This window comes from Pieris rapae, chromosome 16, assembly GCF_905147795.1.
Source record: "Pieris rapae chromosome 16, ilPieRapa1.1, whole genome shotgun sequence".
Lineage (NCBI taxonomy): Eukaryota > Metazoa > Arthropoda > Insecta > Lepidoptera > Pieridae > Pieris > Pieris rapae.
Genome location: NC_059524.1, coordinates 6,635,227 through 6,653,906, shown reverse-complemented (window position 1 = coordinate 6,653,906; position 18,680 = coordinate 6,635,227). Strand labels below are relative to the sequence as shown.

Sequence of the window (18,680 nt, the reverse complement as noted above, 5' to 3'; positions counted from 1 at the left end):
ATATATATATATATATTCTGTGCAATAATTTATAATGATTCTGTGGAGCCTGTAATTTCAATTATTTTTATTGATTGTTTTTCCTCGCAGTTCAATTATTACATAGGTACCATATAAGTAACTATATTTCATAGATATTTAAATCCCATTTACTTAAGAATTGGAATTTTTAATGATTAAAAGAGTTCAAATGTGATAGGTATACCAAATAATATACAACGCGTTTGCCCAAAAAAACATTTCAGCAAACATTGTGTTATTTGCTTTCAAGTCCCAACAGCTGGTTTAAATTATATAAATTAATTCTATTTGATGCATGTCCAGTCAGATTTTTTCTTTCAATAATCGTTGCTTTCAGTCTTGGTTGCTGTTGTTTGTTATATATTATATACATATATATATATATATATATATATATATATATATATATATATATATTTCATAATGCTGCAACAGAAGTTTGCACTAGTGTTTTATTAAAGTACAATGTACTTTTTAATTTTGTTTAAATTCTTTGTTGATTCTCATTAATGCTGTAAAATTATACCACACCAATGCTACTTGATGCTGTTACAATTATGTGACTTATATAACTTTGTCATGATTTCAAACAATATTATGTTGTTACAGCTGCCAAAATTTACAATGAGTCCTGTGGAGAGTGTACCTGTTGCAGTATTGCATCATGTGGATGAATATGTTGAATTATTGTATGATGATATTCCTGAAAAAATCAAAGGATCTGCTTTAATCTTACAACTTGCAAGGAATCCTGAAAATCTAGTGGAATTAGCTAGAAATGGTAGGTTTACTTAAAAATATGATTGAATAGTAGTTAAAAGATACATTTGCCAGTTTTCAAGAACTTAATTGGGGTTAAGTTACTCTGACCAAAAGTATCAACATACCTAGACAGGTTCTATATAAATAAATTACTTTTAGTTTTTTCATGGCACTGTATACTAAATATTAAATACTAGCCTTCACCTATTTTCTTATGAGTTGTTTGTCCATATCATATATGATTATATTCTCATCTATTTTAATTGAAGTTCCTTTTTGTATTTAGAAGCATTGCTTAGTGCTCTATCAAGAGTACTAAGGGAAGAATGGAAACGAAGTATTGAGTTGAGTACAAATATTGTCTACACATTTTTTTGTTTCTCAACATATATTGAATTTCACTCAGTTATTATACAATACAAGATTGGCTCATTATGTATGGATGTAGTTGATTATGAGCTGAAAAGGTATGACCAATGGAAAGAAAAAGTAGAGGGAAAGAAGACAGCACTTACTCCTGATAAGGTAATTCTTAATTTAACATGAGTGTTATTAGTTAAAATAAAGAAATCATATAGGTTTTAAAAATTCATCCAGTTCTAGAAGTAGGCCAACCCATTCTCTTCTTACTACATAAAAGCCTTCATTTTAAGTTTATTTTGTTTCAGAATGAACTGCCAAAAAGTCGTATACCAGAACCAAAGAGGCGCCCAAAGTCAGGCACATGGGCAGTTGCCGATGTAAACCTTCAGAAGTCTCGAACATTAGTATCAAGCTATCATGAAGACCTTTGCAATGCTACTGATGATGTTTTATCGAAAATTGATGAAGAGCAGTTAAAACGAAAACTTAAAGCACTGTCAAAGCGACAAGAACAGTTACTGCGTGTTGCATTTTATATGCTTCTAAATATAGCTGATAATGTGAAGGTCGAAGATAAAATGCATAAGAAAGATATTGTTGGCTTACTTATTGGAGCCATGGAACGGCATTCAAATATAGACTTGTTGATTCTGATTGTTTCCTTCTTGCAAAAACTTTCGATTTTTATTGAGAATAAAAATTCAATGGCCAATAGAGGTATTATAGATAAATTAGCCCCACTTTTGGATTCACCTAATGCCGATCTAGTCAATGTCACATTAAAACTACTTTTTAATTTGACTTTTGATACGAAATTGCGAAATAAAATGATTAAGTTGAACATGTTGCCTAAGTTTATTCAATTTACAAGTAAGTAATTATTCTTATAAGTTGGGATTATTAATAATAAGTCATACATAATCCTAGACATGAAGAGCAGTGCTATTTATTTATTTAATTTTAATAAATATATATATATATTAAAAATTTCAGGTGATGATAAACAGATAACATTGGCAATGAAGATATTATACCATTTAAGTATGGATGACCGTGTTAAAGTCATGTTTACTCAATCGGACTGTGTTAAACTAGTATGTATATATTTCTATACTATTCACAAGTCTATATTATTTATATTGTCTGAAAATTATTAAAAAAATACTTAGTAAGTAATAGTAGTCTTATATATTATCTATCTTTCACACATAAACACATGCGCAGAAGCAAAGGGTAGAAAGATGATCTGATATTGTGACTGTAAGAAGGCTCTTAGAGAACATAATGGAATTTTTATTTAAAATATTAGACTTTTCAATCCTTAGACTTTTTTTTTTTTTCCTTTTGGCTCTAACACTGTTTGTGCATTAGCCAGCGTCAAGTATGGATCCTTAGACTTATCCTAGAAAAGTAATACAAAGTTTTTTTTGTTTATATTCGATATATGAGTCCAATTGTCAACAGTTGACAGATATGCTGCTGTTAAACGTCAACAGTGACACAAGCGCCGAAGGGCCGAGTAGCACTGACGTTCTATTGGCGCTTTGTGTAAACCTTGCCTGGAATGAGCGCGCCGCTCACCAAATGACCTCCGAGGGAAGATTGCGTGAGCTTCTAGCGAGAGCTTTTAGACATCGAAATGCGATGCTCATGAAACTTGTGAGGAATCTGTCACACCATGCAGTGAATAAGCCGATGTTTGTTGTAAGTCTGTGATCAATTGTTTGTTTAAAAAAAAACATGGCGGGTTTTGTGATATTATTTTATTATAAATCGAGGGATATACAGTGTTAATTGCGTATATAGAAAAAATAATATGTCTATCTTTATAAATAATGCTTATTTTTAAAGAAAATATACACTCTCATTACATTATATACATATATAATACAATAATACAAAAAAATGTTGCATACAAAACTACAAATCAAATCGTTATAACATATATTTGGGTTTCTATGCAAAACTAAATTCGTTTATACTGCTCTGTAATATCTAAAGCGAAAATTACATCGATTTTTTTTATATTTTTGTGTCTCGCGATAAGTAGTTTGCAACGGCAGCGCCATACTATGATTGTAAGAACTACATCAAATCGGGTACACCACAATATTGAAATGGTAATCATTATTGGGTCCTAGAATACCAACGCGGATCGTCACAGCTTTCTGTGTAATCTAAATATACTTTAATTTGAGGTGGAAACAGCTAACATACTAACCAATTCATAAACTGTAGTATTCTTTTAAAATAAATAATGCTAATACATTTTAATACAAAAAGTAGATATATATATATGGATGAGAACGTGTCTCTTCCGAAAAGTTTAGTGTAGTGGAAAGAAGACGTAATTAAAAACTGAAATAATTTTAAAAAATGTTACAGGAGTTCGTAGGCGATCTGTCTGGCGCCGTAACAAGTGGTGAGGCGCCTGAAGATTTTGTTATAGAATGTTTGGGCACACTTAGTAACATTCTTAACCCGAATAATAATATTGATGTGTATGCCGTGGTCGAAAGATATAACTTGATTCCATACATCATGAAGGTGCTTGATCCAGGTATACTAATGATTGATTTTCGTTTTCTTAGATTGCTTACATCATGTAAAAATGTAAACTATAAAGCTTTGCTATTTGACTATCATAAATAATAAAAAGATAGTCTTTTTGAATAACCCTTTTAGACCAGCTTAATCTAAACTGTGGATAACATAAATCTTGCTCATATATTGCAGTTGTCCTTCCATAGTTGAATTTTTAAGAGCAACTATATATTTAAAGAAAATTTGTTGAAATTAGTATTTATATACTTAGGAGAACAATGTGAGGCTGAGATGGTTTTGGGCGGTGTCGTACTAGCGGGCGCTGTGTCCGCAGACGAACGGTGCGCGAGTGCTCTCGCTGCGGCAGGTGGGGGTCACGCGCTCGTGACCGCCTTACGACACCGACAGGTATGATAGTGTAGTTGTGGTTTGAGATCTTTTTCATATGTATATACAATATATAAAAGTGATTCAGTGATCGACAAATACAGATATTTAATTTTAACCAGAAGTTTCACAGACTGATAAAAAAATAAATCATTTTAATTAATTTCTTTTTATTGTTTTTATCGCGCTATTAAAAATGTGTTTACGCTGTGATAACGAGAGAGAGAGTAAGTTCTTTAGTTTAGACGTTTCTGTTGGATTTCTTATTTGTTTAATAATTAATTAAACAGGCGGACGACGAGCACGTCCTTCAAACAGTATTCGCGTTCCGTCAAATGTTGTCTCATCCTCGCGCAGCAGAAAACCTTGTTACTAGCACTGGTAAGTTTATATCCCATCAAAAACTTCTAAAAACTAATTCTCGCAACTTAGTTCTTCTAGAGAAAAAGTTGTGAGATCCTAGTAATGCCAAGTTGGGTAATTGAGATTCTGAACGCTACTTAAGGGACCTTTAGTCTAAATTTATTACGTGATTAACTATCTAATACAGCCATTTTTTTAATGTATTAATGTAATTTTATTCAAATTTATAGATACGTATTTAATAAAGTCCCAGCAAAAACTAAATATATTCTATTCGAAATGGCCGCCTTTGGCTTTTGTACAAGTATCGTATTTGCGCACTATTTCCAAGGGAAATTTCGCCACTGCTTGCTCCAAAGATTTGTTAACAAGACTCGTCGCCATGCCGTTAACAGCAGGCCATGTCCTCTAAAACTGACCATAATTTTTAAGTCTAAAGGTTGAGTTTAGAGCTTGGTACCTTTGTATTAAGTCAGGTTTAGGTGTTCGTGCCTTGTGAATCATACTAAGAATCCTACTGGAAAGTCCACGGCATATTTTTAAAAAGTACTACTGTGAGGTTTAGAGAGGTTTCACAGGATGAATGTATGTTGACACTTAACCATCACTGACGCAGGACGATTTTACCTTTCAGACTATTTAAGCACCTTTAGTACCCTGAGCGTACACTATGTCATTTTGCTTTTTGTACTATTCTTCAATCGTGAAGTTCTTAAAATACTATGTACATATATGTTCCAAATTAAAAAGTAAAAAAAAGAAAAGTTTTAATGTAACAGTGTTCATGGCCAGACAAGTTATGTAACTGACCTATGGATATCTTAAAAATATTTTATGTTTTAAATAAGTACTGGCGACCCGACCCGGCTTCGCACGGGTGCAATGCTGATACTAAATACACTACAGAAAATCTGTGAACGTTGTATATAAAAATGTGGGTTATCCATAAGAGATAGACATATACCATTATGGACTTTTCTGTAGACCTTTTCAATGTGTACAATACTTGGTACATTGTTTTGATAAAACTCGTATGTAAGCGGAAAAAATGTAATTATTTACGACATCACATTAGAAACCTTAAAAAATAACAGTACTTCTCCACTATTTAATGGATGTTATTATACATATAAACCTTCCTCTTGAATCACTCTATCTATTAAAAAAAACCGCATCAAAATCCGTTGCGTAGTTTCAAAGATTTAAGCATACAAAGGGACATAGGGACAGAGAAAGCGACTTTGTTTTATACTATGTAGTGATATAGACTGACTTGGCCATGACATGAAAACACAATATATCTCGTAAATAATACATATTATATTTAATTAGGTTGTTTAGTAGCTGGTTTACAGGCTTCTAATTTATCCACAACGAAGTTTTAAATAATATAAGTAACAATAATAAATAATCGAAAATAGCCTTCGCCATTTCGAGATATGTTTTATTGACTCATGTATAATGTTTTCAGAAGCGCCAGCCTACCTAATTGATCTCATGCAAGATAAAAATGTCGAAATACGAAAAATGTGCGATTCCTGCCTCGATATTATATCGCAAATGCAAAATGAATGGGCAGCAAGAATTAAGGTAATCTTAACTTTTATCATGAAATCTTTTTACATATTTACGTATTGCGTCTATAGTTAATTACTGATTGCATTGATTAAATGTTGAAGCTATTATCTTTATATTATTACTATATTTATTTCGCGAGCATTGTTAGTGACTTGATTGAATATCGATATTTAATTAACTGTCTAGAGATTCAATCAACTCTTTGATTTAACTACTTACTTGCGACATATACATAATTGAATCAAAACGATATTCTTACGAGATTTCATTCAATTCAATTCATTCAACCAAGATTTCATGACATGCCCATCAGTAGTGACTGATGGGCATGTCATGAAATCTTGGTTGATTAAAATATCATTATATTTTGGACGATTAATTTAAAAAAAAAACTCACAATAGCTATATAACAAATAACATTTAAAAAAATTGAAGGCTTAGGAAAAAATTAATTTATCATATAGAAATGAAACGCCTCATTTTTCGTGACGTTAATATTAATAAAAATATTGCTATATCTTTGCAGGTGGAAAGATTCCGATGCCACAATGGGCAATGGCTTTCCGTAGTGGAGACGCTGGGAGCGGAGGGTGGGTCAGGAGATGCAGCGGATGAGCTGCCGCCCTATCTCTCTGCCGAATATTTAACCACTCATCGCCTAACTACATCAGGTAACTACCACACTCCGTCTTGTTGTATTCCGTATTATTGTTTATGCATGTTTTTAGTGAGAAATGTAACATTTTCAAATTTTTTCTTAACCTTTCATCTACCGTTCATCATCAGACCTCGAGGCAGACTAACCTCTAATTCCACCTGTATCACCTTGAGATCCGTCGTTTCACAACTGAATGTACTCCGTAACCTTTTAATGACAACTACATTATATTCTGTTTTTTCTTTTTTGTTGCACAACCAAAATATTTGGCATGTTTTTTTTTATTTAAGAAAAAGTATATGTCAAATTTTTTAATTGGCGCACAATGTTATAATATATCGCGGTGAAGTAGTTAATTCAGAGAGTTAATTGAATCTCTAGACTGTTAATCAAAGATCGATATTCAATCAAGTCGCTAGCATTTTGATTAAAATAAAGCAGCGTCGAAAACGTTAACTATTTGTCTCACTGAAAGCCAGTGTGTTTATTTATAATGTGCATATGCGACATACGTATAACATTGTGGGACATATATATACATCTATTTCTGTACTATGCTGTAAATCTTCTGAATAAATAAATAAACAACTGAACATTATTTTTGTCGCACACGTGGAACTTAACATTACATAAGGCTACTATACTTCATCGTTTGCCACCTGTACTATAAAAAATACATGTATTTTTTAATACCTTGAAACTTAATTATATAAATATAACATACTCTCTCTACAACTTTAATATAAATGAGTCGATTTCCTTATGTTTTTTTTTCTTTAGAACGTTTTATTTGAAGGCTCATTTATCGGAGACTTAATATAAGGTCAGCGACTACTTTTATAGGTGATATTCAAAAACGGAAAAAGTAGGGCAAGAGACTAAAGCACTAGGTGTTGTGTTTAAAATATATTGAATTGATACAGAAGGCATAGTTTTGTGGCTTCGTCCAGGCACGAAATAACATGAAGACGAAATAACTAACATGACACCTGTTACTAACCTAGCATACATATCCTTACAACGTCAGCCACTTACAAGGGCTACGGGCATTTATGATTATTTCGCAGGCATCTCGGTCCCCCTATTATATAAAAATAATACATGCAAATAAGAATGTAGTTGTTTTATTTAAAATACGCGATAATTTATATAATCAACGTGTGGTATTTTAGTAGAATAAATTACACTATTATTTTTTGCTTTAGATTCTCAAGCATCTCTGAACGATGACACTGACAGCTTTTCTGGTGATGACTATAACAGAGCAAATAGCCGGTAAGATTTTTTATATTTTTATGGACTTCGAAGCTTTAGAATTCGATGTGAAATGTGTAAGAAATGTTAAATGATTCTTCCCTTTAAAAACAATATTTGAAAAGTATTGTTCAACTTTGAATATAAAATTTAATATGCTAGGTGATTCAATTGGTGATGTGCTCAGAAGCATTTATGGACAGATAGAATCAACATAAATTTAATTGCTTAAGTTTATACATATATGAAATTGTTATATATGTTTTAGAAAAAGTCATATTTTATGAGTTATTTCTTTAATAGTATGGAAGTTTGCCGTATTTTGTATGTGATCGTGAAAATGTATTAAATTAATCATATAAATTTTTACGTTTTTAAATAAATGTTTGTGATTTATTGACAGCAATACTCAAGACGGCCATTCTGACGATCTCGGTCTATCTGATTCGATGACTGGAAAAACATTGGACGATGACGCGCATATTTCGAAAAATAATATTTTTTCGTAAAATCGCTTATTTAACTACTTACATTACACCTCACTAATTAATTATATCGTTAGCTAAACACCAATGAAATAATAACAAAATGGCCTCTGAGAACCACTAGTAGTTGTACCTTTGTAATAATACAACTAATATATAATTAAAAAATATACCTGCTTTATTAAAATAAAATATAAAAATAATAAAAAGCTTAAAACATATTTATAAAGAATAGAGCATAGGACATTTCTTTTACAAATAATGGTGGGAAATAAGTTTACGAAAACTATCAGTATTATGTTTTCATATACGTCATGCATTACTGTGATTATAAAATTTTGTGAATCGTAATTCTTCATAAACTTGTACCCGATTTGTATCACCCTTTTCTTAGTTAAATTTCCTTTATATTCGTTGAATTATAGTAAAATTATTGCTTAACCTCGAAAAGAACTCGCAATTAAAGCAATAGACGATCATATTAGTAGAGATCGGTATCTTTAGCATGATTTGTCCTTTTTAATATCTGTACGTACACAACTATTATATTAAAAAAATATTTTCTATTTTAATGCCACTTACACATTCATTTTTATATTAATTCATTAATAAACATTATGAAATTAATTAAAATTTGCACATAATAAAACAAGTGTTTTTAATAATTCCTAAAAATTGTGATATTAATTTTTTTTAAGTTTTAATTTTAGTATATTGTTTACCAAATTGGTTTTTTTTTTATTGTTATTACAATTACTAGTTACCATCGTAATTGAGCTCAAAATTGTACGTGTAATAGTAGCGAATATTAAACAAGATTAATGTATTTTATGTCCGTTTTCAGTCAACCAGTATTGTATTACGCTGTGCAATTTGTATACTAATTTAATAAAAGTTTAACATTACTATTAGTATTTTTTGAAATCCCATTAGTCGTGATAGAACTCAATAAGAGATATTTGAATTTGTTGTTCGTTTATAACAGACTAATATTATAAAGAGGAAAACTTTGTTTGTTTGATTGTAATGAATAGGCTCATAAACTATTGGACCGATTTTAAAAATTCTTTCACCATTCGAAAGCTACATTATCTACGAGTAATATAGGCTATATTTAATTTTGAACAAAAATAGGGTTCCGTAAGATATTAGGGTTTTTCGGACACAAGGTGTAAAAAATCAACCAAAAACGTTACTTATTTTTCGTACCCTGCCTAAACTATTAAAGATAACCATAAAATGTTCTAAGTAATTGTAGATCTTATAAATATCTACAAAAAAGTCCGCGACACACTATACCTATCTATGTCGAGTGAGGCACAATAACCATAAATGATATAAGTACATGGCAAAACGATGTTTGCCAGGTCAGCTAGTAACAGATAAATAAAAAACTACAGAATTGATTTGTAGTCTTACAATATGCTCTAACTCCTGCGCAGTACTTAGCTTACGTTTCCATTTATACAGAATAATAAAGGCAAATAGAAACAAGAATTTTCCTTGGAGGTTTTAAACATGCGCTCTTAACTCATACGGGGAATCCCAGGATTCGAATTTAAATTCATTTAAATGAACACACTCAAGTTTGGCATAAGCTAAGATCGAACGCATGACCTTAGGCATCCGAGCGCGCTAGGCTAACGTTGCCTTGAATTGTCTATTCATAGGTCGAATTGTATATATACTTTTATGTATATACAATTCGACCTATGAATCCGCTAATATATTTTTTCTAAAAAGTTCTCATCCATCTATGGACGTAGTATTCATAGACAAAATCAAGATATGTTACTGGTAACTTAATAAATAAGTCACTCCAGAAATTAAGAAAAAATATGCTTCTAAATTTACTTTTACTCAGTTCTCAAATGAAGGGGGAAAAATGGGCTAGATTTTTTATAAGGAGAGCAGGATGAGCTTGTAACAGAAACAGCCGGAAACACGAGGACTATGAATATACGAAATTCACATTCGACGTTGAACTTAATACAACCCATAATGTATATCTTAATAAAGGCTTATTTTAAACTATGAGGTTTAAATGAATATAGCCTTTTTTTAACTTACATGGATGTCTTATATGTAATCTCGACTATTTACATTGTCCATAGGTCCTATATATTAGGTCCTTACGAATGAAATTGGCGGTTTGCACTTTGTCGTGTTGGCCCCTTAGACCTCAAATGTACCCATGTACCTACATGATTTTGAATTCCAAATTAATTTTTTATAGCTATTTACTTGGGCATTTGTTTTTCTAAATCCATGATTCATTTAATTTACCTGTTTTATTTTTTTCTTTGCGTCACTCTATTAATAAAATGGAAAACATGAAATATCGCGTTATTTACGAGTATTGAGTTTCCACCGTGGCACCAATGCTTCAGAAACGGAAAAAGAAATATTTTTATTTAAAAAAATCTACTTTTTGTTACTTCAATACAAAACGCCAATTTCATATGTGTAAGGAGCTTATATCTACAAGAATGAAGTCGTTAATAAATATTATAAAAGTAAATTTAAAATAAAATTGTGCCACGCAGTACGAATTTGTTACGCAGCAAGTAATGTGTTAGAATTATTTCGGTTCAATTTTATCTCAACACAATTAAGTGCTTTATACCTTATTAAAGATATCTCTCTATTTAAGAATTCCGTAAAATGTGTATTTTTGTCGTTGAGGGTATATCAGGAAGTCTAACCTGAGAAAAATACCTGAATATACCTACGTCAAAACTATACTTATTTGCCCAAAAGTATTCTGATACGTTAGAATCAATACCTATAATTGTTTTTTAACTATAAATTCTTAACATTTTGTGATTATTAATAGCGTTTCAATAAATAAAATGTAGGTACAGCAGACGTTAGAAAGAGTATGTCAGGCCAAAAACAAGAAAATATAATGCTGTTAGTCAATTTCCCCGCTGATTGATTAATGACCATATATCTCAATTTTATGCAACAACTTTACATATAATTAGTGGAATTGTTATCAATGGATTGTGTAATCGTGTTCTGTCATAGAAAATAATTTAACTATATTTTGTTATTCTTTTATAGAAACAAGAAAAAAATCTGATCAAAATTTTAAGAAATTGTCTTGCAGTTGCTTGCTTTGTGTTGTAAAATAAGGTGTGCCCTCAGGTTTTCGCGGTAATTTAGTCGAAATATCACATATAGGTAGTCTGGTAGCCTACATCAATTTTGACTTCCTATACATCAAAGATCTTTCAAAATGTAGCATTTATTAATCATAAAGCTTCATAAATTTATCTTATATTAGTAACAGAGACCATAATATGTATTTATAGTTAATAAAAAAAGCTGTCAGTTGACTTCCAACATAATCAAGGTCAACGACGAAGGTGAATGTGGTAAATAAATAATATCGGTTAATTTTATTTTATATATATTTATTTATAAAATTGTAACAACCTAAATTATATTAATGAAACATACATAAGTTTGTCTTTGTAGCGGAGAGACATTGATTCCACCTTCCTCAAACACCGGCACTAAGATTTCATATAAATAGGCGAAAAATTAATTGAAAACAATAATTACTCAGGTCAGTGCCGTTCGCCACCTAAGTCACTATACATCGTGTTCAATAAAATTACTGAGTATTATTTACATCTGTACAGTCTTTTTTTAACTTAAGAGATCACTTCTTCACGTTGAAACCCTCTCCTGTAGGATCTAAAATCCATGGGTAGTTATTGGGACACTCCATACATGTAAACAAACGAAGGGTCTCTCCTGGTAATTCTCGTGTTGTCAAGGGGCATGCGTTTGGTAAAGAACAGAAGGGTTGTCCTTTGACGTCGCATTTGTCATTTTTCCATTCTTGGAAGTCTCGCAGTGAAGACACTTCAGTGGGGTTTTGCATCCATTGGATAACTTGAATTTGTGATGTGAAATAAACATCGCTCTTTGTAAGCATTTCTTCGATGAATTTGATGAGCTCATCTCTGAACTCTTTTTTGGATTTAAGCCATGAGGCGTGGAAGTGAAGACCTAGTGGGGCACGGTTGGTACTGTAGTGACGGTTGAAGTTGTGACGCAGAAGGCGGGCGAATTGGTCACCTGTTTGGATGTTGGAACAAGAATCGACAACGTGACAACCTGGAAGGGACTCGTCAAATGTAGGGTCATCACGTCTGTCCAACTCGTTCATTACCATTTCCCATACAGGGTGGCTCCTTGACGGACAGTTGTGAGCGTTACCGTTACATTTGTGTGGCATACGGAAGTACAAAGTGTAGGGCCAAATTGGAACACGGCCAAGAGGGGCTGTTATGGAAGCATCGTACACGAAATATTGGTCAGCCATCATTTCGAATTGCTTGTTACCACCGACACGCAAGTAAGGTGCACGGACTCCAATGATGGAAGCGTCAGTTATGTTGGCAAACCTCTCAACGATAAGACGGGCACCGGCCATCTCAGCCAACCAGTCGTCGTAGGTACCACTGGACCAGTATTGTGGGTCATCTTTGTGTGTGATGGAGAATACAGCGATTTCATGTCCCTTACGATGTAACTCTTGTATGGCAGCGTAGTTACTATATTTGTGGGAGACGAAGAATGTTCCCCGAACCTGGCAACCGTTAGGGTTTAGTCTGTTTCCGTTAAAGATTTGCTCGTACAGATCGATGTTGTCTACGTTAACAGCTCCATTAAAGGTGATGGTGATCATCTGAGGAACCTGGTTGACTTCAAGACCACCAGGAATGCGAGTACCATCAGCGGAACAGAAACAATCAGGAAGAACACATTGGTTAGGGTCACAGTCAGGCGCTCTGTTTGGATCTACATCGACGGCTGGAAAGTTAGGTATTTTTATAATTTGATTCAGATCAGTCACTTATAATAATAAAAGTTTATACAATATAAAACTGGGTATAAATAATTAAAAAAAAACTCACTGCAAGCATTCTCGTCTGATTCGTCCTTGCAATCGAATTTTCCGTTACAAAACAGCTCCTTTTCAATACAATCCCCACTGCCACAGGCCAACTTGCCTTCGGAGCAGATCGGTTCATCTGTTTTCAAAAGTGGCAGCACTTTTCTTGGCTCTGTAAGTATGTAAGTATGTTAAATTTGTTTAATGATTGTTTTGATGTGGGACGTATGGGACTGGTTTGTGTTTGTGTTGGTAGTCTGCTAGTGACGTCAGTCAGCTAGTAAGGCGAAGTCTCAGGGATGAAGCGTGAATTATGAGAAGTTACTTAGAAAGTATTAAAACGAAAAGACTCATTAATAATTTTGATTGTAAAGAAGAGAAGTAAGAGTTTATGAGTTTACACGATTAGTCACTTGACAAGCGCTGAGACGATAGATAATATAGAATAGAGAGGAAATTAAAATGGATACGTTATTCAAACCTCAATGTGTTGTATTAATGAAAGACTATGGATTGAAAATGAATTAGATACACAATAAACCATTATAAAATACTTAAAGAAAAGTTCATGGATCTTGATTTGTCTTGATTTATAATATATTTGATGTACGGTAAAACAGATACGAGAAGGCTTAAAAATTTTGAATAAATTAAATATTTACATAAACCAAACACCATCCAAAAATAAGAATTTTAGCCTTCAAAGCGTGTTTATTGCATGATTAGTAATCTTTTAGAAGCGATAAGTGTATGATACATTAAAAGTGATTTGCGTTTAGGGTGCAGTTATTTTTAGTAAAAGACCAAAAGAGTATTAGTTGAATGTATCTTTTGAAGCAAAAGCATGGAAAGAAATTGTGATTGATAGAAATGAGTGAACATTTGTGAAACACAACGTCTTTTGAACCATACGGTGCTTTTTTCTCCATTTGTAGCTGTGAACACATTTTTATTTCTTTTGTATTCAGTAGAATATAAAAAATAATAAAATTCAAAGTCAGCAGGATTAGTATATAAGTATGCAAATAATTGTTTCCATTGTGTAAGGGCGGTCCAATTTAGGGCCTTTCCCTTCGTCCGGGGCCTCATGCAAAACAAATCTACGAGTATTGTGCGACGCGGCCCCTTCACCCAAGCTCGATACACGCGTATAATGTCGCCACTTACTCTCAAGTTTGTCACAGTTGGTCACTTTACCCTTCCAGTCGCAGGTCTGTTTACCGAGATCAAAAGCCAGTCCGGAGGGGCAAGTGATCTGTTTAAGACCTGACCTAGTGCACCTGTATTCATAAGAAATAAAGTTATTTAAAGTAAGGAGGATGCGGAAGCGGACGCACAAAAGGCTAACCGGTGTTAACATTCCTCTTGAGGAGAGACGGAAGTTAGCCCTTCGCTCGCACACTTCCCGCATTTAATTGAACTTACTTTCTAGTTTATCGCAATTCTTAACATTGGTTTTCCAGTCACATGTTTGACGGTCGATATCAAAGCCTAGACCTCCGGGACACTTGACGGACGCTAGTCTGGTCACTCCATTCTCAGCGCCTTTGTCGCACCTGTACACAGCCTTATTTTCAGCATTTTTTTAAAATTAGGGCGCTTAGTATACGTCGCCACATTTAAGTTTGCCAAGATATTTCTTAGTTACACTCAAAACAAAGAAGTGTATAAGAAACACCTTTATACATTAACCCCCAATGAAGCTCTTTGATGGACCTAAATGAACTAAAATATACATAAACTTTGCAATATGAAAAACTTATTATTTTATTATGAAAAAAAAACCTTACAAATCAAAGTACAAAAACTTTAATTTTATACTGCACCTCCAACCACTTCCGATGTTTTTCCACCTCAAACCTTGTAATAGATAGATACGTTGTATAATTTTGACTGTAGATAAAGCGAGAATACTTATTATATAGATTATGAGAATAATATTCAAGACACGTTGACCACTCCGTTCACTGGACTATCAGGTTCTTGAATTGAATATCTAATGACGCATATAAATCAACATTTTGAATTGGCCTTGCATGCACAAAATATTATGATTTTGATCGACGAGATATAAAAAAGCTCTAAATTACCTGACAACATCGCGGCAGTCTCCTTCTGTGCTAAGGCGGAAGTATTCGTCTGGAGGACGTCCATCACAGAGCTGTTCAGGGTTCACCTCGTCACCACCATCGTCATCTTGACGTTTGACTCTCGATTCACCTAACACTACAACAAAAATAATGAGTTTATTTCAATGACTTGAAAAGCTTAAATAAATATGATAAATGTTTACATAAAGAACTGTGATAAATGTTGCCTTTCGAAATACCTACATAAAACAATACCACTTATTGCTTTTTGTTACACCATACGAAAACCCTTGTATAGGTTACACATTATTCCGGTACTTATTATAATAGATACTACGAAACTTCTAGATATATACGTTGCAATCGTAGACAATTATATTGGAGCGTGTGACTTTCGATTAATAACGTTGAGCTAATTTTTATGTATACTTTGGCAATGTTGAACATTATCCAAGAAAGAAATTGTTGAGTAACACGAACGTAAGACGATTACCACACATGTGTAGGAATGTAGTACCGTTTCAATTTAGTGTGGGGTGCCGTAGCTCGTATGAATCATAAGCTGTAGTCGGCGAAATATTCAAGTTGTTTCTTACTGACACGAATGAAATGTAATTTAATTACAAAAGCAATTCGTTATATGTCGTTATATTTATTCCAGAATGAGTTGCGTATTCCGAAAGCTAACCGATGACGGCATTGAAAGGCAAAATGTTAAAAAGAAATCGAGGTCAACGCTGGCCACGTAGAAAACCGGTACCTTATTCGCTATTTGGCTACCTTTGAGTACCAACGTGTATAAATAATATACAATTAAATTAATAATTAAAAAAAACACAAATCAATTTAAATATAATAGAAAAAATACTTTGGAGTCTTTATTCACTATTTTAATTGTATAATATTAATATTATATTAAGTCCAATATTTAAATGAACTGTATTTAAAGACTTATAAAAATAAATTATAGAAATAATATTGTACTTACCAGAGTAGGCAAGTAATAGTACGCCAAGGCACAGGTACGCGCGGCGAGCCATAGTGCTCGGCAGTGACTGTCCGTTGCGTCGCGCTCCGCAAGAAAGTGCAAGAGGTGCCAGCTGCCCCTCTTCACCTTTATATAACCAGACCCTGTGCTGTCGATACCAGCCGACAAACTCCACCCGTCCTCTACGCACTCTGACTCCTCACAGTATAAATTTCCATTCCGCTGACGAAGCTTTTAATAAGCAGACGATGACATTATTAGACATTTACCATTACATTATTTAATTGACTAGTAATGATTTATCTTTAATTTAAAATAAAACAATTGCAAATGATACCTAGTTGCATTTAAGTGGTGATTTACAAAAATCATTTAGCCGTAATTAGCGCCACTTTACAATTATGTACGAGCAGTTTTACCTACAAGTAACTACCTTCGTAAATTGCCTTTCAGTAAAAATTATTTAATAATTAATAAACGAATTTTTCTATAAATATATAATTAGAATATAAAATAAAAAACGGTTTAAACGAAAACGTTTTCATTTATTCAGTTAAAATGTATTAAATTAATCGTTGAGCTTATCAAACATTGTCAAATGAAAAAGATAACTGATTCTCGTATTTATACTTTTTACTGAAAGCTTTGATAGAATTAAAAATACTTTAATAAAATTAAAAAAAAACGTTAATGTGGAACTATTTATTGATAACGGTAAAATAACTAAGTTCTGAACTAAAAACCTACAACAATTTTAAGTACGAAGGAAATATAAGTACCCGCTAGTTTAAGTTTAAGTTAAAATTATGTTATTTGTCAATTTTGTAAAGAAATTATTTAACAACTATTTCACAACGACATGCAATATTCTAACACTGATATTCGAAGATTTCCTAAGACCCTCTTATGCATTTTTTTTAAATTATAAAGCCGATAAAAGCCACTTTCGATTATTAACCGAACCAGTTTCTTTAAATTTATGTCAATGTCACGTAAAGGTCGAGAGGATCTTCGAATTTTATTATTATAAATATTTTTAATTTACTATTTACGACCAAAAATCTTTATTTTCGGTAAGCATAAGTAATTTGTTGTACTAATGAAATAAATTCCTGAAACTGTCTCTTTTATGTTTTGTCCTGTAAAAACTAAATATTGCATTTATAGAGAGATATCTATATAGATAGAATTCGGTGGGTTGTGAGCTACGGTTCTAGAAAATGCTGCTTGTGCATTAGTTTGGTTAAAGAAATAAAAGGTGAATAGCCCATTGGTACTATCTATAAAATTGTATGAATTGTTGATAGGTTTTGTCTAACGTCGATATGATTGCAAATAAACCGCAACCATAGTCTTTATCCTTCATTATTGTGGTTTGTAGTCTATAATGAGTTTCATTATATAATATCGAAGGGATAAATATTTCTTTCCATTAAAGGAAATTTACATGAAAAATGACAGGCGTAATATGGGTAACAAAGAAACTGAAAGGATTCTGTCTGATCAAAATATGTTTGCGAGATATGTGGCCTTGTGGCAATATCCGGGTGGATCAAGTTATGTAAGTCACGAGTACTGGCTGCGACAGTGTGGCGAGGAGGGGCTACTGTCGATTCGACCCGACTTCTGACCCTATCGTGATTATAACACTTCATAACTCAATGCGTAAATATTAAAAGAAGATAAAATATTTTTTAATGAAATCTTGATAATATTTTAACCTAAATAATATAACATCTTTTGTTTTCGTACATTACTGCATTAATCTAATAATCATTACCTTTGCAGATTTTTGTCATTAGCTTAGTAAATATTATAATAAAATACTAATACATGAAAAGCTTGCATAATAATCTAGTTTTTCTCTGTAAATATAGTGAATGACATTTATAAAAATGATTTCCGAGATGTTATACAATATTTCATAATATTTAGATGATTTTTTTATTAGCTAAGACTTTTTTTAAAGGTTATATTTTATGTATTTCTTTAGTGCCTATTTTAATATCATGTATTAAACGATTCCCAATTACAATATGAAAATAGCCGCGTGTCTAGAAGAGCACTTAACATGGATATGTTAAAACAACTATTTATTTATGGAAATTCTCAGAAAGTTGACAACTAGACATTTCGGTAATACATTCTGCATATGCACTCTGAATAGAAATGTAGTAACTTTTGAATTCTAATGTCTTGTCATATTAGTTTCTTAGCATTTTCAAAAGCTTGGTAAAGAGCATACGAGAGCAATCTTCTTTTTTTAAGGTACCTG

At 32.4% G+C, this 18,680-nt stretch overlaps 2 protein-coding genes across 4 annotated transcripts; one reads left to right on the top strand and one right to left on the bottom strand.

Annotated features, from left to right (window-relative positions):
• The first annotated feature begins 32 nt into the window (after positions 1-32).
• On the top strand, positions 33-9,320 carry LOC110998667 (kinesin-associated protein 3). Of its 2 annotated transcripts, none has more exons than XM_022267418.2 (13): positions 33-106; positions 631-802; positions 1,070-1,308; positions 1,452-2,016; positions 2,140-2,240; positions 2,611-2,850; positions 3,532-3,706; positions 3,962-4,098; positions 4,368-4,458; positions 5,912-6,030; positions 6,545-6,689; positions 7,882-7,951; positions 8,334-9,320. In XM_022267418.2, exons 2-13 carry the CDS (start codon positions 646-648, stop codon positions 8,437-8,439), a joined length of 2,145 nt encoding a protein of 714 aa, XP_022123110.2. In that variant the 5' UTR covers positions 33-106; positions 631-645; the 3' UTR covers positions 8,440-9,320. The 2 variants fall into 2 exon arrangements, with proteins under 2 accessions (XP_022123110.2, XP_022123109.2); XM_022267417.2 differs by having other exon boundaries at positions 73-199.
• Positions 9,321-11,813: 2,493 nt separating this feature from the next.
• LOC110998657 (chitin deacetylase 1) lies at positions 11,814-16,607 on the bottom strand. Of its 2 annotated transcripts, none has more exons than XM_022267399.2 (5): positions 16,406-16,607; positions 15,418-15,553; positions 14,495-14,607; positions 13,350-13,499; positions 11,814-13,245 (listed from the first exon to the last, which is right to left on the bottom strand). In XM_022267399.2, the coding sequence occupies exons 1-5, from the start codon at positions 16,455-16,457 to the stop codon at positions 12,086-12,088; spliced, it is 1,611 nt and encodes a 536-aa protein (XP_022123091.1). In that variant the 5' UTR covers positions 16,458-16,607; the 3' UTR covers positions 11,814-12,085. The 2 variants fall into 2 exon arrangements, with proteins under 2 accessions (XP_022123091.1, XP_022123090.1); XM_022267398.2 differs by lacking the exon at positions 14,495-14,607 and adding an exon at positions 14,753-14,883 and having other exon boundaries at positions 16,406-16,606.
• Between the last annotated feature and the right edge of the window lie 2,073 nt (positions 16,608-18,680).

Coding starts and splice junctions, on each gene's coding strand:
- LOC110998667 (XM_022267418.2), top strand. CDS start 646: ATGAGTCCTGTGGAGAGTGTACCTGTTGCAGTATTGCATCATGTGGAT. Junction 3,707..3,961: donor CATGAAGGTGCTTGATCCAG/GTATACTAATGA, acceptor TTATATACTTAG/GAGAACAATGTGAGGCTGAG. Junction 7,952..8,333: donor TATAACAGAGCAAATAGCCG/GTAAGATTTTTT, acceptor ATTTATTGACAG/CAATACTCAAGACGGCCATT.
- LOC110998657 (XM_022267398.2), bottom strand. CDS start 16,457: ATGGCTCGCCGCGCGTACCTGTGCCTTGGCGTACTATTACTTGCCTAC. Junction 14,884..15,417: donor GACTGCCGCGATGTTGTCAG/GTAATTTAGAGC, acceptor GGCTGTGTACAG/GTGCGACAAAGGCGCTGAGA. Junction 13,246..13,349: donor ATCAGACGAGAATGCTTGCA/GTGAGTTTTTTT, acceptor CTAACTTTCCAG/CCGTCGATGTAGATCCAAAC.